General features: G+C 53.5%; 1 protein-coding gene across 2 annotated transcripts in view; it reads left to right on the top strand.

Moving 5' to 3' along the window:
- The window catches only part of LOC116947946 (homeobox protein Meis1-like), a 93,965-nt gene that overhangs the window by 40,094 nt on the left and 30,724 nt on the right, over positions 1 to 23,147 (top strand). For both annotated transcript variants that reach the window (XM_032964291.2, XM_032964292.2), the window contains exon 8: positions 15,642 to 15,784. In XM_032964291.2, the coding sequence (XP_032820182.1) occupies positions 15,642 to 15,784 (143 nt within the window). The remainder of the gene's footprint in view (positions 1 to 15,641; positions 15,785 to 23,147) is intronic.

Below are 23,147 nucleotides of genomic sequence, written 5' to 3' on the forward strand. Positions count from 1 at the left end.
TCAACATCGTCGACAGCATTTGTCAAGCACGGTCTATATCCGCTGCCGAATGAACGCCTCCAAAATCCGTCATCGTTTGTCACGGCCGTGCGGTGTCACTGCCGCAAACCATCCGGCACCTGAAGATGAGCTGATATGAATCTCTCCGTCAACACAGCGGGCATCCTCTCGGGCGCGTTTCCTTCCTTTGGCTGCCACTCTGTCTTCAGTCTCGACCACAGCCCGCCATTCCTAGGAGCCGCGATGCGTCCCTTGCAAAGCACACTGACTTTTCCTAGCACTCAAAATGACGCCTCCCTAACTTGCGTACGCTGTCTGAATCATGAGTTGCTCTTGCTGTCGCTCGGTGCAATTCCAATCACCCCAATTCCCTCTCTCTCTCTCTCCAAGCTTCCTTGCGCACTTTTCAGGACATACAGAGCTAACAAAGACATTTCAATGAACGCATCCGAGTTCCACCAGGGAGCATGCTCGGACAGTGTTGACCGTTGTTTTAATGCCACGGTCTGAGAATTCATGGGAACCGCAAAAGATATTTTACCACCCATCACCGTGAGCATCAGGTGTAACGTGCATTGGCTTCATGCTTGCCAACATGGCCCAGAGGTAGCGCGTTCGCAGTTTGTTGCGGAGGTTCGCGGTTCCAATCGAGCGGCCGCCCTGAATAATACAGCCGTGTGTATTAACTGAATATTTAATTCTACACGCCGTCCGCTTTACAGTGTCCATATTTGACAAAATTCGAAATTTACACCGTAAATTGCTCAATTGGGATGATACACAGCAGCAGCAATCATTACTGCCTTCTGGCAGACTGATTCCTCAGGTGACTTAATCCGAGTCTTTTGAGTCCTCACCTGGTTGAAATAAAACAAACTTGAACACCTACCGATGTAAACTGGGGGTAAGGCTGCCGATTTTTAACCTCTCTTTTTCCACGTGCCGATTTGAAAGTGAAAATTTGTCAGGGGGGGGGGGGGGGGGGGGCGAGGGTGGGGTTTCCGACGAGCAGTCAGCGTTGACTTTGAAAATATTGGCGGCCAACCACACGAATGGGCCCTGTTGGTGAGTACGTTGCTCAAGCAGTACGTTGCCGTGTGGCACGTGCAACCATCGCGCGAACTCCCGGTCATCCTCGCAGCAGCGGCTTTCGACTGGCCATCAAGCAAAGGCGGTCACCGCATCGCGCACTTCTTTGATGCGCTTCTGCGGCCGTCTGGAACGCTCTTCCGTCCGATATCAGGGAGCCACTTTAGCCGTGCACTTTTAAACCACCTAGATTGAAAACTCACTTCTTTAGAACTGCTTCTTGTGTTTAGTTTGCTGTCCTTCCGCCGCACCTCCGATTAGCACGGTTGGCTGCGTACGGTAAGAAAGAAGTTCAATATGCATAGGTACATAACAGTCAACACTTTATTGTCTGAGCTGATGATGGAGCTGAGGCTTCGCCCGGATAATGTGTTGCGGATAATGTCGAAAATGCGAAACGTGCACAAAATCTCCCGCAAAAACATTTATAATTTATTCATTTTGAAGCGGGGGGAGAGGGGGTAAGTGGAGGGGGGATAGGCGGTGAACACGTAGAATGATGCGTGTTTTTATTCTTTATTAACGTGACCGGTCACTGAGGTACAAGCGAGGAGCAGCTTATAATAGAAGGAGCGCACGCACGTCAGAGCAATAAGCGTGGAATAATGTGTAATAATTATTTATTTATAGGTGTGGTTTTTATATACCAAAGTTTTTGAGCGCAGGCCCAGAAAGGGTCCAACACGTCAAGCAGCCAGCTACACCGATTGCTGCAACGAAAGACAATTATTCTCAGAAGGCCGTGTGATCCATTTGGGATGCATAAAAAAAACAAAAATAAACTTCAAATGTTTTTTTTTTACGTGGAGGGACAAATACGGGGTGGAGGGTGTTTAGTAAGCCGGTGACTTTCTCGATGAGAGCTAAGTGTAGCTGTTTGACGTTTCCTTCAGGTCGTGCTTGGATCGCCTTAATATATAGAGGACTGCAGAGCTTGGGCAGTTGCTGGTGCCTGATTATCACGCGGTCGCCTTCCCGATTGCGTGTCGTTCCTCCTCGCGAACTCTTGAGTCTCTCGCTCTACGAGAGTGTGCGAATACCGCCCGGTGCCTTGCAAGCTGCAACGCTGAGCGTCCTTCTCTCAGCATGGGGCGGGGGGAGGGCCGGAAACGTCGGACGTCGTGACAAGCGCGGAGAGCTACTACCGCGACCGCGAAAAAAACCGACGCAGCAGTTGAAGTTTGATACATATCTTCTTGAGAATGATCTGTATTATAAATCGCGTGTTGTTGTTTTTTATATATAATTAAAATCAGCCTCACCAGCAGCAGCAGCAGCACCAGCTGCAATTGTTCGCCGCGGACAGAACGCGCACACACAGACAAACCCATCGCGGGGGCCCACAGCCCCCTCCGCCGCGATCGGCGCTGTGTTGTGACACTTGTGTTTTATTGTTTTGTCCTGCCAATGATAAGGGCCCTCGCAGCAAACTCTCTCCGCCGGCAAAGAAATCAATTAATGAAATTGCTAGAGTCTGGCCGAGAGATAGAAGAACATAAATCGCGGTGGCAGCAGATGAGATGGCCAAACCCTTGCTGCTCCACATCCACATTATCTTCCCATTGATTCCGCTGTACTTAAGCCACTAATCCTGGAGGCTTTTTTTGCCCCCCCCCCCCCCCCGCTTTTCCTCATTTTTCTCTCTCTCTTTTTGCTGCCCTAACATTTTTTTCACGAGACGCCCCTGCCACACAGGTTAAACTAGACGGACGAGACGCTTGGAGGGAGGTGGCTGCTGGGGGTGGGGGCATGGTGGGGGGGGGGGGGTATGAGACTTTATTCTGACCCACCTCTTCTTCCTCCTCCTGCTCCTCCCCACCCATTCGTCGCCCCTGGGCCCTCTCTCTTTCTCGGTTGCGCGCTGTGCTCACGCACACCCAGCCTTGCGGGGGTGAGGGGGGGGGTGTAGGGGGGGGGGTGCAGGGGGGGGGTGCAGGGGGGGGTGCTCTCTCTGTTGCTTAACTGGCTCTCCAAGGGTGTTATTTCGAGCCACTTGTAGCAGAATTCTTGTTGACAGTGAGAAAGAAACGCGTTCTGCGCCATTGCCCTTCTCCCCTCCGCGGTTTTTTTGTCGCGCCGTCGTCGTCGTCGTCGGAGGCAGGCGCCTCGCTCGTCCGCCCTCGTCGCAGAGGCCGCTGTGGGGAAAAACAACCGCGGGTGCGCGGCATTTAAACGATGTGATTTGATATATAAGTGGGGGGGGGGGGTGAATGTGGATTATACGCCGAGTGTGCGAGGCGTGTGCGGTCAAACGTTGCGGGTTGCGCCCTCGCGCGAGAGTTTTGGTTTTGCGTTCACCTAAATGTACAGACTATTGGGCTTCACGAAATAGAAAACTGTTCATGTGAAATGTGCGAGTGTACACGGGGGGAAATCAGTTGTTGCACCGTCGTTGTATGCTTCCCGCGCGTCTATATGCTCGCCGCCTTTGCCAATCCGCACTGACCAGCGTGGTGAAGCGTGGCCAAATACACCTCAATGGCCAACATGGCGTGGCGAGATCCTCGTCCAGCATTGCATCGACACGAGTTCTGCACACGTACGCACGCTGTAATTCCCGCTGATTTGAATATAATTTATATATTCACAAGTGAACGTACGAAGTGGTGGAGCGGTGCTACAGTTTACGATTTCCTTTTTCGACAGAAGTTAATAATGACCGCGACCATCTTAAAATTTAACAGGAGTCACTTAAACGATGACTTTTTCCCATCGCTTTGCCCCAGGGATGCATTTTTTTGCAATGGACTCAAATCCTCACCCTAATGAAGTTTGCAAAAAGCCGCTCGTAAAATATGCATCCTGTCAGTTCACTAAAACAGAAAACTCGGGTGAAACGCTACGATATATCTATATGCACGAGCAATTGACTAATTTGGTAACAAGCGTGAATTTAGTCAAATGTAGTAAAAAGAAAAAAAACTAAACTGATGCCATTTGAGCGGCACCCCTAAACCATAGGTCCTGAATGAAAGCGGAACGCGAGCGTGGGCTCCACTGCCCCAGGAAAAGCTCAGCGCAGTGCTGATCGCGCACGGATCGTTGCACTCGGTGATGCGGGCCGCGCCGATCCGGGCGGGGGGGGGAGGGTCGGGCGGGGGTCTGGCTCGAGGGCGATGGATCACGGCGACACCTGGAGGAACACTTTCACCGCTGGCCACCATTGATGGATTAGCGACGACCTACTGCCGCTAACAAGGGGAGTAGTTATCCTCAGCTCCAGCAGTCCAATGGGTTGTCGCGATCGGATTTCGCACTTCATTCTTTGCTTGAACATGGGGGTGAACATGCAGCGGCCACTGGTGGCTGCGGGAGTCACGTGACCACATTGTTGGATGCGACGTTATACGAATGGACGAAACGGAGACACACGCAATGCGAATTTAACGCGCGGATTGTGAGCTCGAGACTCGTCGATGTCGGTTGATGAGACCGGCGCATCGTTACACCGCGGAGGTGCTTCTTTGGTGAAGAAGAAGCCTCCGGCACGTGGAGTGAAACGTCGGACTTCATGCTGAACGACACTGAATACAACCCGACAACACGTCAAAGAGGAGCTGTACGGAACTGGCCATGTGGCTCAGCGGCGGAGCGAGCGGCTCGCGGTCGGAAGGTTGGGAGTTCAATTGCTGCTTGTGGATTTGGCTCGGCCCATAATCCTTCTGGGACACATAAGTGAAGCACAACTTTGTGGGGAAGTCGACGGTGGTTCTCCTTATGGAGAGACTCGTGGCGGGCCATAGGAATGCGGAATCTTCCGCGTTTGCCTCAGGGCTGCAAAAAGGAGACGGGACGTATCGGGGGGGAGTAAATCACTCAGACACTGGCGAAGAAAGCGCGCAAAACCTCAAGCACCTACGCAGCGGCAGCAGCATCCGGTCCACAACTGTTTGTGTCAATAAAAAGGTGGTTGTGGCTGGGATTGAGAACATTTAAAATTGCACGTGGTATTTATTTGAGGGTATAATGGTAGCTTCGGTGGGGGAGCGTTCCCCAAGCCAGGGAACAAATTACTCTTCGTGCGTCCTCTGGTCGGCGGTGGCGGCGGTGTAACGCGAGCGGGCATCGGCGCGCTGGATTTGCCGCGGCACACTCAAGTTTTGGCCCGGCCTCCGGCGTCCCGTGGCTGACGCGAAAACGATTTCAAGATGGCTGTGGTGGTCTTTTCGCTGTTTAAGTCTCTGGTTTTATCGCAAAAAGAAGACAAACCCATCCCGGAGGGGTTGACTTTGTGGCTCAATAATTATCAGAGGGGGCTCTTCCTGGAGGCAGAACTCGGCCGCCGCGGTGCCGCGGGAACCCGGGGGTGAAGATTTACGCGGGTGTCACGATGAATTAGGACCACATTTTCACTGCGTGGAGACTATATTTATTTATTAGCGTTTCCGACAGTAATCTTTTTTCTCGTTTTGTTTCACGGGAAAACGTTTCGACTTCGCCTGCATTCGTAATCAATTGGCCAATGGGTTCCTGCTGATTTCTCGGACATCGAGATGGCTATCCGTCCGTCTTTGAAAACCGTTGCATTGTTACACTCTTAATTACATTTAAGAAAGCCTTAAATCAGATTATTACATCGCACGCAGTATAACGTCGCAGCCCTGTTTCACTGTTGTGAGCACAGGAACTTTTTTTGAAATTTAGAGTTCGAGAATCCACTCCCGCTTGGACGTATTCCAAGTAGGAGCTGGGGTGGCAGGGTGGGGGGGGAGGTTCAGCCCTGGCCACTCTTCTGTTGATGGTCAGTTTCCGGCCGCACAGATACAGGTCTGGCAACAGTGTCCAGTCTGCGATCTGGAAGTGGCGGGGTCATGCGATGGTCTGGTAGGAGTGTCTTAAGTCTGTGTTGGCAGGGCAGGGTGGGTGCGATGTCTGCACAACTGACTCCTCCTCGTCTGTGGTAGTCGTAGTACGAGTAGGTTTGTGCTGGGGACGAGCGGGCATGGCGTTTGTTTGCAGCTGCTGCTGTAAGAAGCAGACGAGCGACGTGGTTTGCGCGCCGGCGAAATGCGGCCTTGACGCCGAGAGGTGGGGGGCGGGGAGGGCGGCGGCGGTGGGGGGGGGGGGCTGCCCAGGCCCAGGCCCAGGCCCTTGCTCTTTAATTAAGCATGGGGCTCTGCCGCAGTGGCATGGTGGGTAATTCCCCAGCTCCGATTCTGGCATTTCACGGCTCCTGCAAGGGGCTCTCGATGCATTCAGAATGGTAAAGTTCTGGGCTTGTGGGGAAAGGTTTTTTGGGGGCGACATTTGTACGAAAAATACGTCTGGGTTAGGTTGGGGGGAGGGGGGCGGCGGCGTGGGGGGGTAGGGATGTATGGCAGCAGTGGGGTGCTGTGGAATTCGGCTAAAAGGGGCAGATGTTTTGTGGCATGCTCAGGAAGATAGCGGACAGAGTGGAATGGAGAAGAGGAGGATGGGAGGGAGGATGGGCTATCGCAGCAGTCCGCCCTTTTATTCAGCCATTTCCTGCATTCCATTGCGCGCACAATGGAACTCTGTGAGCGGCTGGGAGAGCACCCCTCAACCGCCCCCCCCCCCCCTGCTCGTGATCCCTTAAGGATTAACGCGGGACAGAGCGAGCAAATCTGCTGCTAACATTACCCGAGCGCTCGGCCACTGAAAAACAAACTTGTGAAGGAGCCCGGCTCGTAAAGTTATTTTTTGAGATAAACGCCACTTTTTTAAGTTGCGGTCGCTCGGGTAAAGACGAACGGCCGCGGACGCTCCCGAGAGTCGCCCCGCTCGGGGTTGGAACCCCGAGCGGGGCGATCGAGGCCTCCTTTGCACCGTCGCGTGGCGTCGCGACGTCCGCTGCGGCGTGCGGCGCTTGTTAATGTTTTAAATACATTTTACGCATGACTTGCACGGTCCAGGAAATCTCTCTTTGCGGAAACGTTCGATTTGGCTTATGTTTCGTCATCGGCGGGCAATTTTTTTTGTTGGTCCACGTGCGCCTTACGAACGACTCAAATCCGACGTTGGGATTTCGAGACGCGATTATGGCAATGACGGTTTAAAGACTATGCACGATGAGAAAATAAACTGCCAACGCTCTTTGTTTGCAGTCGGGGTGGGTTGGGGGGCAGGTTTGTGGTTTGTGGGGGGCCCCAACCGGGTAGTAAATCGTGGCCGGGGCGAAAAGAACAATTGACTTAATTTGTGCGAGACAAAGCCGCCGTAGCGTTCCCCGTATGGCCGTCTAGTGGCGGTCATCACTGATCAATACGCAGATCAGCATTTCCGTCTTGATGTCCTCATCCATTATGCTTGACTTCACCCTTTCTCCGCGGCCCGGTTAACGATGCTCAGGCGCAGCTACAAGTTTTACGTTACGCTCTCGCATCGATGGCATGGCTCCGCTCGCTCGGGAGGTATCCCCTCCCCTTGGTCGCGTCCCTGGATCGTTTGTTTTATTTTAAGGGGTTGTGGTCGCCTTCAGCGTGTGCCTGCGTCAGATAAAGTGGCGATAATTTATCCGGCTGATACTGCGGAAAAAAAAATTGCTGAATCAGAGATGCGCGATAATTTTCAGCACTTTGCCAAACCGCTGCCGGGTGAAGGCCTCCTCATGCTGTGTTCGCCGTGGGGTTGTTTTGTTGTTGCCATACTTCACCCCGACGGTCAGTGCGATTTGTTTAAGGGCGCCCGTGACCGGTTCAGACGGGAATAGAACTCGGGTTAGCAGGTTCGTAGCGCTGACTCCTGTGCCGATGATAGTCCACTCCAAAACACTTGTGTACAGTACGATGTAAGATACGGCGATATTTAAACAAGTGGCAGTCAACTAATTTGGGAATTGTGCCGTCTGGTAAATTGCGCGCAAACTCACGCCAGCCAGGTTTTTAATATACAGTGAAATTTAACTGAGTTGGTATATTTCACGATAAATAGTATAGATGTCACACTTCACAATTAGCCCCGCAATTACAAAAATTCGTCTCATTCACGTAAAAAAAAATCTATTGTGAAGGAAGGGCCTGCCCTGTTCACTCGTGTGCACATGCCGTGTGACGTAGTTGGTGATCAAATAAGATAAATAAAGGTAAAATATCAAAATCTTCTGAGGAAATCCACTCTAACCCTTCCACAATACGTGCACGTGAATATCTGTATGTGTGCGCACAGTTTATCCGGATGGATTTTAATGAGGCTAACAATGCTAGATTGTGATTCCGTCCACTTTGCTTTCTCTATTGATCCTTTACCTTAAGCAATCATGGTACAGAGCCTCGCCGTTCCACCGCTCAATGACAGCCACCTCATGCCATGTCGTCGGACGTGGGAGCCATTTGTCCATACTTCACCACCGCCGGTCAGCCCGGCTGTTGTGCCGGTAGGGATACCCAGGACCGCTTTGCACACCGTCACTCGCCACCGACGTCACCCGCGAGTGGGATCCAAACCCGGCTTTGTGGCGGAATCGCCTTTCGCCGGCGCGCCAACCGCGTCGCTCGTCCGCTCCTTACACCCCCCCCCCACCCCTCCCCCCACGGTGACTTTCTCCGTCAACCGCCGGAATTTCTCCGCCTCCTGAAAAACGTAACAAAAAAGAAACCGGCCCAAATATTTAGGCTCGCGCGCGGCCGGCGTGCAAGCACCACGCCGGCCGCGCTCTCGCCGTCCCCGCTGTGTTATGAATGCCGCCCGTTGACAGGCCCGCGATGCTGCGTTACTACAAGCCGGCTCATTGTGTGGGGCTGCTGGGTGGGTGCGTTGCCCTAGCCCCCTAGCCCCCCCCCCCAAACAGTTTAGATTTTTATCTGCAGGCGCTGGTTTTGTCTCCTTTTGTTATGGGTCAGGGCCTTGCCTCGCGAGCCCATCCTGGCCGATGAATACGCGGCATGTGTGGAATCCACTGTGTCCTATTGCTTTCAACTGTTTTGCAATGGATATTGAAAAGAACGCTGGTGGGAAAGCATTCAAAATGTAACGCTATAGAAGAAGAAAAAGAAAACTCCCTCCCGCCCGTGAAACAATTCCCCCCCCCCCCCCCAAAAAAAACCTAAATACGGATAGAGACGCAGGTCTTAAAATACTACTGCCCTCTGCGTGTTCTTTCTCTGCTGCCCTTAGCACTAGGAGGCGATCGCTCCCCCCCCCCCCCCCCCAAACGTTGTGATGTAACGCGACTTCGTCCCAGCTTAGCTGCTGGTAAAAAAAAAAAATTGCCCAGGATTATATGGGCACAGTTCTCTCTTTCAAGCCATGGATCATTTAGAGAATCCACGTGTTAGTGTACGAGGCAGCGACGCAGAAGCACCGTAAAGTGCTCCCCTTTAGTACCACTGAGGGTGAAATCTGGCAGAGGGGACCATATGGGAAAGCTGTCCTCCCAGCCTCCTCCTCCGGCCGCCACCGCCGCCGCCGCCGCCGCTAAATGTGGGAATCCCAGACAAAGGGGAGACCCCCGCTGCTCCCAACATTTGGGCCCATTGAGCGCCGACTGAATGCGATAAACGCCGTTTTGATCCCGAAGAGCCGGGATGAAACACGGGGAGAAAGTGAGGGTTTAATCCTCGGCAGGAGGAAAAAAAAAAAAAAACCCTTGAAAGGACCCTGCGGTGTTGTGAGGCCGGGGTACGGCCAGGGGGTAAAGAGGGTCACGAACCCTCCGAGCGGCCCGCGGCGGGGACGGTTGCGCCGCAAATCCGAGGAATTCCCCCGCGCCCTCCGTCGTGACCGGGTGAGCACGTCGCGCGTGGCGCGGGGCGGCCGCCTCCTCGCTCGCGCGCCGATCCCTCGTCGTCGTCGTGGTCACGGTCGTCGTCGAACCGCGTTGCCGCTCCCGAGGGCTGATGACCCGATGACTCGGCGTGCCGGTGCCCTCTGCGCGTCCCTGTCACGGGCCCGGGCCCCCCACCGCTCACCACCCCTGCCACCACCTGCCCCCCCCCCCCCACCACCGTGTGATCGTTGCACTTTGGTCACACTCGTGCGGCGGTGGCGGCGATGTTCTTCAATCGCTGCCCCCCGTGCCCCCCCGCCCCACTCTCGGCTGATCGCTCTCATGCTACCAGTCTTGCATGGTTGCCATCCCCGGGTTATTCCCTCTCATTTGTGGGTCACATGAGCAAAGTAGCCGCTTTAATTCGGGAGTCGTCCCGTGATAGGCCCTGCAAGCACCTACGCTCGATTCGTTATCCGCCCACGCTCGATTCTTAATCCACCCACACTCGATTCGTTATCCACCCACACTCGATTCGTTATCCACCCACACTCGATTCTTAATCCACCCACACTCGATTCGTTATCCACCCACACTCGATTCGTTATCCACCCACACTCGATTCTTAATTTACCCACACTCGATTCGTTATCCACCCACACTCGATTCGTTATCCGCCCACACTCGATTCGTTATCCACCCACACTCGATTCGTTATCTGCCCACACTCGATTCGTTATCCGCCCACACTCGATTCTTAATCCACCCACACTCGATTCTTAATCCACCCACACTCGATTCGTTATCCACCCACACTCGATTCGTTATCCACCCACACTCGATTCTTAATCCACCCACACTCGATTCTTAATCCGCCCACACTCGATTCGTTATCCGCCCATGTTTGGCTTGTTATCCGTCCGCCGGCGTCAGGGGCCCCCCGCGTGATGCTGCCACCTCATCGGGCGCTGTTATTCATGTTGAAATAGCGGCCGAGGGGGAGGGGGAAAAAAAACGTTAATAAATAATAATTATTATAATAAAAATAAACTTTAGCCAAGTTGTCTGATCTCAAGTGGTTAGGCATCTTTGGATTCATAATTAATTTTCGGCTAATTATTTTTTTGTCGCTGCAGTTTATTTGTTGTGTTCAGTGCTGAAAGAATCCCCTCTCGTGGTAATGGCTCCCATGTGACTATGTAAATCTGCTCCCTACATACAGCGGTTTTTGATTTTTACGCTCTTTTATCGCCGCATTACAAATACTCCCCTGACTGACCCCGCGGCATCCAGAAAATTGACAGTGTGATTGGGTGCATAAAGATCTCAGAAATGGGGCCGCGAGCCCGCCGAGCATGAGAGAGAGAGCGCGGGCGGGCGGGCGGGCGGGCAGGGCACTGCACCAGCCGCACGTTCTTGTGTGGCACCGTTGCCCGCCTGCGATCTCCTCACTGTCGCGCGGTGCGGTCCGGGGTAGGTTGGGGGGGGGGGGTGGGGGCGTCCCTCTCCCGCGGTGTCTCTGCTGCGCCGCTGCCGCCCCTAATTGGCACGCGGCCCCCAGGACCCCATGGGCAGAGACTCTGACATTTCCCGTGCCTGTCGCGAGGGAAGCGGCGCGCGGGGGGGGGGGTGGGGGGGGAGTTGGAGGAGTGGTGGTGGGGGGGGGGGCTCGGAGGCGGTGGCGCGGGTTACCGCGTCCACGTTTCCAGGCGGCCGTCAAAAGCCATTAGCCGTCGCGTGGACCTGCCCCGCGGCATTTCCTCGCGGTATCTAAGCCCGGCCTGGAAACCTGGGTCCCCGCGCCCGCGCCTCCGTCTCTAATGAGCCTCCACAGTTGTTGATGGAGGACGAGGAGGCGGCGTTGTGAGCCCCTGGTTTTTTTTCTTTTCGGAAATCAATTATTATTTTTCTACGTTCCCGCACGTGATTATGATCCCTTTAATTGTCGACAGAGGAGCAGTGCGGCCGTTTCGGTCGCTCGGAGGCCCGCGGGCCGAATGTGCGGTCAGGTGTGCTGTCATGCCGCCGCAACGAGCGATGCAGATTTATTGAAGTGTCGTCAGTTCATCACGCATGGCTCTACTCGTCGCGTCAGACGTGGAACGCCTCTCTCCTCCTCCCTCTTGAGAGAGAGAGAGAGGGGGAGAGAGCTATAAGTTGGGTTATTTGTTGACGTTGGTTTCAGACCAGAGTGATGGTGCGGTGGAGTGGTGGCGGAGTAGTTAGCACAGTGTGCTACGAACCCGGCGAGCCGAGTTTGATTCCCGGCCAGCTGGCTCATGCAGGTTGGTGATGGGGGCTGCCTAGAACCGATTCAGATATGGCACGCCACTGATGCTAGGCGTGGCCGGGAATCGCGTCAGCCCACATCAGCCAGGTTGGTGAAGTATGGTCAAGCAACCGCCATGAGGAATCCATCCTTCATAATCCAGCAGCAGGCTGACAATGCGCCGTCACTCGTTCGTATGACGAAGGATTTGGTAAACCGCAGTCCTCACGACCCAATCGCAGCACGTCCGTCCCACGTTTACCAAACATCCCATTGGGAATGCAAATTACGGTCGTGGCAAACTGCACGTGCCGGGCGATTGCCCGACATGTCCCGCGTGATGTGGAGAACGCTCCTTGAGTCGGCCGTAACCCACCCTCATCCAGCAGTGGATCGAGAAAGGGGCCGTGCAAATCAGCGGTACCGGAGGGGAGCTGACCCGTTGCCGGCGTCGCGCTACGGCAGCGTGGGGTGAGCCGTGGCCCAACCTCCCGGGAACCGACACCACGCGGTCTCTCCACGCTGCTGTCTCTTAACTTCTCCCAAAGGATTGAATCGAGATTGAAAAACAACCGCTTTTTTGTGTTGCATTTCATTTGTTGTCTTTCGTCCGCACCTCGCGTTAGCACGGTTGGCTACGTACGGTGCGAAAGAGGTTCAACATACATACATACATGCAAAGGCCTCTCTGGGCCCACATCGATGGACTTTGTGGCGAAACCATTAATGTTATGCAACTCTTTTAGGCGGCAATGTGGTGGCGCAGTGTTAACACTCGTGCTTTGCGGCATGTAGCACCGGGATATGATTCCCGACTCGCGCACCTTACCACGTGGGGTTTGTGTGTTATGCGCCCGTGTTCTGCGTGAGATTCCTCTGACTTCTCTGGTTTCCTCCCGGAGGAGCTGAATACACGCAGTGACATTGTTCACTCATTCGTGGGCTTTCACGACCAATATTACGATTTGTAACCGGTTTATTTTAGGTTTGGTCGTGTAGGTATTGTGTCAGTTCTTAACTCTAATGCTCCACCAGAGCCACGCACATCAATTTGTCACGTGGGCAGACGTGCCAATTGATTGTGCTTCACGGGAAAAAAAATTGCAATGATGATGATGATGAAGAAGATCAAGCAAATTTTTCGTTCCAAATTTCCACGTCGTTTCGCTCGACATTACACAACGGCATCGTCAGGTTTTTAACAAGAGCTCAGATCTCGAGAGTGCTCTGAGCCCTTGACATTCTACTCACCCGAAGCAGCGCAAAAGCAACCAATCAGGAATCGGTGTCATTGTTGTTGGCCAAACATCTTCACCGTGGAGCAGAGGACCCTCGTGCAAAACAAAAAAAAGATTATTTGGACTCGGTGTGGCTTTCCTGGGTGACTCAGTTAAATTTTACAACTCCTCCCCCCCCCGGGGTTGCGCGTGAGAGATTTTCCTGCAGCATGCCTACGCCGCCAAATAAAGGTTCGAGGTTTTTTTTTTTTGCTTCCAGGAATTCGGCGCCCCCGGTTGCCAATGTGCGGCAACAAATCACCGCCGTGATAATTACCCCCACGCGCTCTTATTATCGGTGTATTTTCGGCGTTGTTATCGGTAGCGCGGCGCTAATATTGTGACACGGCCGAGGTGTCGCGGTGGACAGTGACCTTGTCGCCAAAACTTTGTCTGTCATCGGTCCGACTCCCCGGTAAGGACGCGGTGTAACTACCGCATTGGATTAAACGGTAAATGCCTCGTTTGTAACCCCGCATTGACCAGGGACGGCCGGTCCACACGAAGGCCCCCTTGGTGCATTAAGGCGGCAGTAAGCAACGATGGCTGTTCTGTACTGATGTGTTCTAATAATGGTGAAGCTGAAAATAATTTAGAATAAATCTTAAGCACATTCGTCAATAACACTGTGGCCTTGAAAGGAAAATTGTATAATCGGTCACGTTTTGGACAATGGCCCATCTTCAGAGAACATCAATGTGCTAGTTCTTCGTTTAAGGCCACAGTGTTATTGATGTACGTGTTGAGTTTTGTTTTGTTGTTTGTGCCAATATCGCCAAAATGATTTGTTGAAATTTTTGTTGTTGTTATTTTGACTCTCCTATAAGGGAAATACATTTTAGGTTTTAATTGCAATAGTGAACCAATGATGTATGGGTATAAGCGATGAGTTATTACAATCCAGAAAAGAAAAATATCTGTAAGAAAATAAAAATATCTGAATATTAAAATAATTTTAAGTGCCAATTTGCCACACATTTGTGTCACATTGTGGCAAACGTTGAATGGGATCCTTACAACAAGAGACCTTACAACAATCGCATTGAATGCCCATTGCAAGTGCATGACGATACGATGATGGTTTTGTTGAACTCGAGAGACCAGGATGAGAGTCTCATTTGCAAGCGTGACCTGGGTCACCAACATGACAAAAGCAAAGCAACATGACAACAAAGTACTACACTGAAGCAAAGAGAAATCAGAGAAAAAACCCAACAACACAAGAGCACGACCGCATCGCACGTGGCTTAATTCTAAAACTGCTTCATCGTAGCCTTACGTCGAAAGCACGCTTCCACATAAAAGCTGAGTCGTTGTACGTTTATAAGCACGTACGCCTTGCGTGTTTAGCATCGAACGCGGCCACGTTGTGACACAAGCCCCCGACACTGTGAGGTCGGGGTCAGAGTATGCCCTGGTGTATAGGTTTGTTCCGTTTGAGCGTACGGTAACGTAAACAATTTTTCGTTGAAACAAAAAAATAAATCATCCACTCTTAAATATGCACGCTTGAAAGTGTTATCTTTTCCAAACCGTTGCCGTGCAGAGGCGAAAGTTTCGAATTCAGCAGAATCCTCACCCCCTGCCCCCGGCAAGCCCAACGCGGATTTGCAACTCCGCTCGCGAACTCTGGGAGGGAGCCGCGCACGGCGTCCGCGGCAGATGCAGACGATGTGCTCGCGCGCCGCGATGAATATTCATTCCCCCTGATTAGGTCCCTTCTAAGACCGCACAACTGCCAGGGTCCATTTTGGCTTGAAGCTCCTTGGTTCGGTACATAATTCACAAGCCTTCGGGGCACACGCTTTCAAGGCACGGTTTTTTGCCCGAGGCGAGAGAAAAGGCGATGGCTTTTAAGAAGGGAGGAGATATTTCTTTAATGGCTGTGGCAGGTGAAAGGGGCGGGGGGGGGGGGGCTTCTTGCAGGTTCAAAAGCCACCCTCGGTTGTGTGCCTTGTCGTGTCATAATCATAATGGATGTTGTTGTTCGTGCCATGAAAGCGAAACAGTTCGGAGTAACGTTGCGCGGAGGGGGGGGGGGGGAGCTGTGCCCCAGAAAGTCTTGCGACGCCGGGCGGCGGTGCTTTGCGCTTTCACGCGGCCTCCTCTGATGGGTAGCGGGCAACGTTGGGCGATGTGCCCCCCCCCCTCCAGAATGGATGCCCGCTTAACAAACGCGGCCCCCCCCCAGACCCCCATCGTTTGTAAATTATGACTTCAGGGCGAGACGCGCTGGGGTCTCACGCGCCGCATCAATTAGTTAAACCGGAGTACTTCCAGCCCCGAGGCAAGCGTCATCTCTCCGCTTCATCTGTCGTCTCTCTCTCTCTCGATCCTTTAGGGGACGGCCTCGACAACAGCGCGGCCTCCGAGGGGGGCGACGACGACGACCTGGACAAGGACCGGAAACGGGACAAAAAGCGGGGGATCTTCCCCAAGGTGGCCACCAACATCATGCGGGCCTGGCTCTTCCAGCACCTGACGGTGAGTCCCGCGGTCGTGACCCGTTGCGGTCCCCACGGTCGTGGTCGCCGTCTGCCATGATCTAGCGACTGCTTGATGAAGACCCGCCCAAAAAGTTATTCGCCATCATCTCACGGTATTGCAGTGCGAAGATTTGACTAGCTCAGGGGCCGGCAACCAAAAATAACAAGAAGAGGCATTATTTTTACGAATTCGGTAAAAAAAAAACTCAATGTTTCAAGAGCCGCAATGCACGTGATGGACACGAGACGGTGGTCATTAATAAACGACGTCACGAAGCAGCCCTTCCAAAAGCCACGTGCGGCTCCTGAGCCACAGGTTGCCGACCCCCGGACTAGCTCCCCCGTGCACACGAGATGATTCCGTTCCTCCATCTCCGTGGTGGATGTGTGGGACACGTCTCCTTTCGCTTTGCTGCGCTCATTCAGGCGATGGTGGCATGCACGTGGCCTGTAATCCAGCGCTGTGGAGGCGAGGGTTTGTGGATCGCACACGAATCGCTGTGAAACTCTTTTCCGGTGGGCGTCGAGGAGGGAGCCGGCACAGCAACAATATGGATTGAGCCTGTTAGGTCACCGCGGGATAGAGCGTTTCCCCCTCGCACGCGTAGGTTTTGTGTGGGTGCTTCGGTTTCCTCCCACTACTTAAACACTCATTAATTTGCTGATAAAAACTTAACATACAGAGGACCGCAGAGCTTGGGTAATTGTTGACACCGGCCCACCCCGTGGTGGCTGCCTTCCTCCTCTCCTCTGGTTCTTCAGAGTCATTGAATGTCGTGTGCGTTCTAAGTCGGAATTATCAGTATTATTTGACGGTCTCTACCACCGGCAATTCCCGCACCTCCGATAAGCACGGTTGGCTACGTACGGTACGAAATAAGTTCAGCGTACACACACGTACAACTTATTTCCAATTACATAAATGTCGCCACTTTATTTGGTGATATCCCCTTCTCACGACACGCCCCGGCCCACGCCCCCACTGACTTTTCCTTTCACAGACAATATGACGCCTCTAACTAGTTGCGTACGATCTCTCATCCGTGTCGTTCCTCTTGCCCCGTCTCACAGTGTCCCGTAACAATTCACGTTGATGCCGTGGGGCTGGTTCACAAGGGGGGTGGGGTGGGGGGGGGTAGCGGAGGGACATTAAGTTAGCGTTCTCTGCGCTGTAATTGTTGGCAAAAAGTCACGTTCCGAGCTGTGGGATGAGTACGAGCGCGAGCAGCATTTCCCCTGGTTCCTTTTGCACGGTTTCATTTGTAGTGGCGTTAATAAATAACTATTAACATTCGCTTTCATCTCTTTGTGAGACCATAACGTGCGGTGTATGAATAATATAATAATAATTATCGTGCTTACATTTTACATTCAAGCCATCGTTCCTCTCGCGAATAACTAAAAAATCTATCGGTTTGAACAAAAAAAAATGCACGCGGCCTAAACATCTCCAGCCTTGGCACGCGGTACGTACAAGCTTCAGAGTTTGTTTTATATGACGGCCGTCACTTTGCTCCGTTTCGTACGTTCACGCACGGCTTGATTTCTCGCTCAATAATTTCCGGGTGGCTCGTAGACTTGGGTAGGTGGCGCAAGAAATAATCGCGGATGTGGAGTGCCGAGCACCGAAATATTTTCTCCGGGTCTCCGACCCAGACGGACCCCGACTGAAATTAATCTCTCCATATATTACAGCGCGTACACTATACACACACTCACAACATATACGCAGGCCTTACTATCTCATTGAATATTGTGTGGGTCGCTGGTACAGTGGCATGTGACGCATGGCTACAGCCATCGCGAGATGTTTACTGGATGTGGTGTGCCGTCTGCGGAAACGTTTTCTGGGTTCGCCTAAACCCGGGTACAGGACCCAATTTGAAATTCCGGAATGAATTCACGGGTGAAATGAATGCACGAGCCCTCGTTGGCGCCAACGAGTCAGCGCTGGGGGGGGGGGGGGGGGGTCTCCTGTACCCGCGTCACGGCGCTGCACGTTCCCACGTGCAGCGCCGGCGACCGGCGCCGCTACCAACGCGGGGGAAGGTGCTCCGACCCTGGAGCGGTGGGGTTACAGCGGCGAGGTCACCCGTGCCCTGCCCCCTCCAACCCCCCAGTTTCCTCCTCCCCCCGCCCCCCACCCCGTGTAACCTGCGTGGCCGCTGACCAAATAAGAACGCTCGCACAAAAAGCCCTGCCTAATGGAAAGGCTTGTGAATCGATCCGAGGTCATTTGGGCAATCCACTGCATTTAATCACTTTTTATCTGCATTGAAAGGGCAAGCCGTTGTGGGGCCTTTGTCTAGCCCCGGCTGGCTAGATGTGTTGATTATGCTCTTCATTAGCCAAATTCTCAACGGGTGCTCCCCGCTCGGCTGGCTCGGGCCGAGGCAATGGATAGACTCCCGAAATCATTAACGCTGCACTCCACACTGCAGTTGCGCCGAGCCGGGCCCCCCCCCCCCCCCCCAGCGCTCCGCTCCCAGCGCGACGCTGGCTGCCGCCTTCCACCGAAACTGCCGAGCGAATGCAGCTGTGCTTGGCGAGTGGACCTAAACATCGCCGAGGAATTGGATCAATTTTGTGCATTGTGTATGCGAGCGAGTGTGTGCGTGCGTACCGCACTCGCACGTTGAGCTTTCGTGGGTTTTCCTCCAGAGGGATAGCCGTCACAAACTCCCGACTTGTGTTTAAAGGTTGCTCTGCATGAATTGTCTCATTGTCCCGTAATGTCATTGACGAGCTTTTCGGCGGCAAGGATACTGATATGTTACATATTTATTCAGAGTCGCTCGTCTGAAACTGGGCAATGCGCTTGGGATTTCTCTCGTTGCGACCGCCCCCCCCTCCCCCCCCCCCCTTTTACCTTCAGAGTCCACGATGATTATTGTTTCGAGGCAGCACCCCCCCCACCTCTGTCCCCCGACCACCCCCACCGCCCCCTCACTCCCCATCTGATCACAAAAGCCGCCACATTAGCGGCGGGGCGGCACTGCGTCCGTCGGGCGACGGCACCGCTTTCGAGACGCTTCTGCAAACGGCTCGCTGTCGCGGAGAGAAAGATAAATGCCGGCAGGGGGTTGCGGGTTGTTTTTTTCTTCTTCTTCTTCTTCTCCTTCTGTGTTTGGCCATGTTTGTCGGACGCAACGGAAGCGAGGGTTTATTCAGCGTGCCGGTCGAGGGTGCTCCAACCATGCGCTCAAGAGCCGCGGTGAAAGCGCTAATACCCTCTTGGCCTTTGACTCGTCGTGCCGCTCGCAGGCCTCCCCTGATCAAAGCGCACGGCTCGGAGCACTCGGGCCGCCGGCCTCGACGCGAGCGACCAAGTTCACAGCCCCCTGCCCCCCTTCCCTCCGCGTATTGCGAAGCTTTCATCGAGCGACGGCGCTCTCGCATAGCGGCTAAGAGACGTTAATGTCCTGTGGGTAAGCGGCGCGTTGGGTCCGAGCAGCGGTGGTTCTTCTCGGCATGCGTTGTTGACGCTGTGGGTACCGCGCGCGGTTATTTGATCGGGGGGGGGGGTTTCGGCCGGGGGGTGGGGGGAGGGAAGAGAGATCGTGATTTAATTGGCGGTCGTGTTTGGTATCGTAACCGCGGCGTTATTGGGTCTGAGTGGTGCGGCTTGGTCTGTTGCTGGTAACGTGAGGATGTGTACCCATCTGTTTATTGCATCGTTGCGTAATGCGGGGTATTAAGCAGCGCATTTAAAGTGTACTTAATGTTTCGATTAGCAAATGCAATTTATATTGAACTTATATCTGAACTCGTTAAGTAGTCCTTAAGTGCATTTTTGCAAGGGTCATGACCTGGCATCATTAATTACAGGACTTGACAGGCTCATGGGAGGAGAACGTAGGCCGGCTGGGGGAGTGGGTCGGAGGGCGAGGTCTAGGGAGCTGCCTTTTTGTCTTTGCAGAAAGGAGTAGGGTGGTGAGGATGGGGGGTGGCGGTGGTGGCTCGGTAGTGGCTGTGGGGTGGCGAGGGTGCTAGGGGCGGCGGGGGTGGTAAGGGGGGGGGGGGCGGTACTAGGGAGGTCACCTGACGGCCACTGCCGTTACACAGAGATCTCCGCGTAGCCGTGACGTGGCGGCGCTCTTAAGAGCCGGTGTTCTGAGCGGTTATTAAATTGACTGAATTCCACTGATACAGTGATCTTACCCATGGCTTTCTCTCTCTCTCTCACCCCAACCCCACCCACCCCATCCTCCCGACCGACCGACCGACCGACCCCCAACCCCCCCCCACCCACCTCTTCGGTCCTGCGCATCGTATTTAAGAAGCCGAATCAAACGCTGTCAATTGGCCCCAAGTCTCAGAAGGCATGTTCGCAGGCGGGGGAGAGGGGCTGAATACAGAGCAGCAGAATAACGGAGCGCCGAGCTCTGGCCGGTACAAAGGAGTTAATTTGACTTGTATAGCCGGGGCCAGGACAATCCAAATCAATGCCGGCCTCCCTGGTGAATTGCTCTCTGTGTCGGCGGTACACCGCCGATTTCCATTTGCATGATTATGCAAATGAGTCACAATACAGACATCTGCCCCGTGCTCCACACTGCTCTCCCTCTCATCTCCTCCTCGCTCCTGCCAATGGTGAATTTCAAAACGGGTTGTTGAACGACACCAAAGCTGCCCCCCCCCCCCCTCTGGTTTCAGGGTCGTGTCGGGTGGATTTTTCTCTTTTTTCCCCCCCCCCCCTTTCATTTCCTACTTTTGTCGCTAAGTAGCTGTGGAGGAGTGCCGCGCGATTCCGGCCGTGCGTGTCCGCCGGAGATAACCGGCGGTGGGGAGGGACAGAGTCCACCGGAGAATTCCGCCGCCGCTGCTGCTGCTGTTGCTGCTGCTGCTGCGTTTTAATCGAAGCGAACGGCACTCGTTCACTTTCATCATTGGATTTGTAAAAAAAAAAAACATGTTCACGCTGTTCGTGTACGACCCTCTTTCGGTTGAGGGTCTCCCGCACAACCGTGCGGATCATGGGTGTAATTTGACCACGCGCTCACCATGCTGACCAGGGTGGGTTAATGAATAAAAAGAGGGCATCATAGACATTGGAGTAGAGTACATTTCAATAAAAATAGATTTGTATGTATTATGGTCTGCTGGCAACGAAGCTCGTGGGCACCCTATGGCACCTGGTCACCCATCCAAGCACTGTCCAGCGTAAACTCTGCTTAGCTTTTGTGCACCGATGAGATTGAGGGTGCATTTTGGGTGATTTGGTCATAGGTATAGTATATATACTGTATGCATGTGTGTTAATGAGCGTTAGTGTAGTGGATAGCATGCTGTGCTATGAACCCAGCAACCCGGGTTCGATTCCTGCTCACAGGCGACACCAGCGACGATTGTCGGAACTGGACCTGGGCCTCCCCAAGGTCGACTCAGCCTCAAGTGTTCCGTGCCATGCTCGTTTAAAGGGGGCCTAACGAACTTAGCACGGGCTAGAGAAGAGATGGACTGATGGGTACAAGATGATGTGGAGCTGAGTGAACTTGCCAATGACCAGTCCCAGCGGTGTCAAGATAGGCCTCTGTGGAGGAGGCTCGTGAAGGACGCTACTGGGCAGTTGGAGTTAGTCACCCTCCAGCAACAACGGAGGGCAGAGGAGCAATGCTCACAACAACGAGCGGAATACCGGGCGGCTAAAATACAGCAAGTTGGCACAGTAGGGGGCACAGGTGGTGCATCAGCCGGTCATCTCAGTCAGTCAACCCATGGCACCTGGGTCTGTTCTGCAGCCTCCTGCCAGCGAGCCTTCAACACTTCACGTGGCCTCAAAATGCACATAGCCTGGTACAAGCGCTATGGTGATGCCACCGCCACTTAGTGGCAAATGGCGGTTGTTGTTGTGGGAGCGATAGCTTAGTGGTTAGCGCGATGATCCGAATTCGATTCCCGCTCACGACCAATGTCAGTGGTGGGTATCTGAACCGATCCTGGGCCTCCCCTAGGTCGATTCAGCCTGAAATGAGTGTTTACATATTGCCACTGGGGAGACAAAGGCGGCCGGGCGTGGTGTTGGCCACATCACCACCTTGAGTGTTCGCGAACAGCACTTGCCCCAAAAATCTGGAATCCCTCTAAGAAACGAAATGGGAGGATTTCTCCACAAATCTGGCTGTCGCCTGATGAAGCTAGTTGTAATTACTGGTGAAACGTCGTACTCAGATTGTAAATGTTGTGGAATTTCTCTCCAAGACACCGGTTAGTGCTGTACTAGTAACGAATAGGCACGTTCTGTTTACGTGACAAACCTCACAAATTGGCAGTGTCGGGTGGTGGCGGGTTTAACGACACATTTATATATTCCAGCGATCTAACCCAAAATAAAAACCCCTGTATTATGGGGGGGGGGGGGGGGGATCTTCGCCTCATGGTGAATTTGTTTGTGTGTGTGTGATGCCTGTGCAGTCACCGATGGCACTGCCAGCGCAGCTCTTAAGCGGCGCGTCTCCGCGAGCATGCATGGACAGCGAATTGCACACGCAAGAGCAACAGCATGTCGGGAATTTGCTTTGACGGGCGGTAGTAAGCACGGTAATTGGAACACACTGGATATAAAGGTGCACACTGAGTGGTTGTGCTTCTTGGAGGGGGCGGGGGGGGGGTGGCTGGCGGAGCACGACTCTCAGTTCAAGGAGAGTGGCTTATCTCCGCTCAAGACGAAAGGCTCAGGCGCAGCCCTGAAATTTCTCGCTCACGTCACTGGTCGCAGAAGGACCTCCACTCAAGGGCCTTCAGGGGAGAGCCGCTCTGGATGGTGTATCGGCCGACCCTTTCATGCCGGCGGCCAAAACGTCATCTTTGAAGAGGGGTCTCAATACCCACGCTTTACTCCACCACACGTAACGTGCCGGTCGACTTACCTGCGGTTATACCAATTTGTATCCCTGGGTAGACAGAGACGGTGGGGGAAGGTGGTGGTGGTGGGGGGGGGGTGTGGGATTTGAGCGACGCTGACCGTTGTTACATCTGCCGTGGCGGGAGATCGACCTGGAACTGGCGGCCTCTCGATCGCAAGCCCAGTTCGCCCCACGGCAATTAACTGTCCAAAAACAATGATAAAAAACTATTCCAAGCCGCGTGTTCAGCTGGGTTAACCCACGCGACAGATACAAACAGATTCATAGAGCCCTTCGCAAAAATTAAAACGTCATCCAAAAATAGCATTTGTGTTTTTAGTGCTGCGATGGTTCCTCCCAATGACCAAATCGTCCGCAATATGCCCTATCTCACCAGGAGCTTTGAACTTAAGCAGGGTTGAGCCTGGATAGTGCATGGGTCGTTTGAGCACCATGCATAACAGGTGTTATAGCCTGCTGCACGGCTACGCGGAAGGCAATTGCAGCAAAAATACA

Source organism: Petromyzon marinus, chromosome 31 (genome assembly GCF_048934315.1).
Source record: "Petromyzon marinus isolate PM22_M1 ecotype Great Lakes invasive population chromosome 31, UKy_Petmar_22M1.pri1.0, whole genome shotgun sequence".
NCBI lineage: Eukaryota > Metazoa > Chordata > Hyperoartia > Petromyzontiformes > Petromyzontidae > Petromyzon > Petromyzon marinus.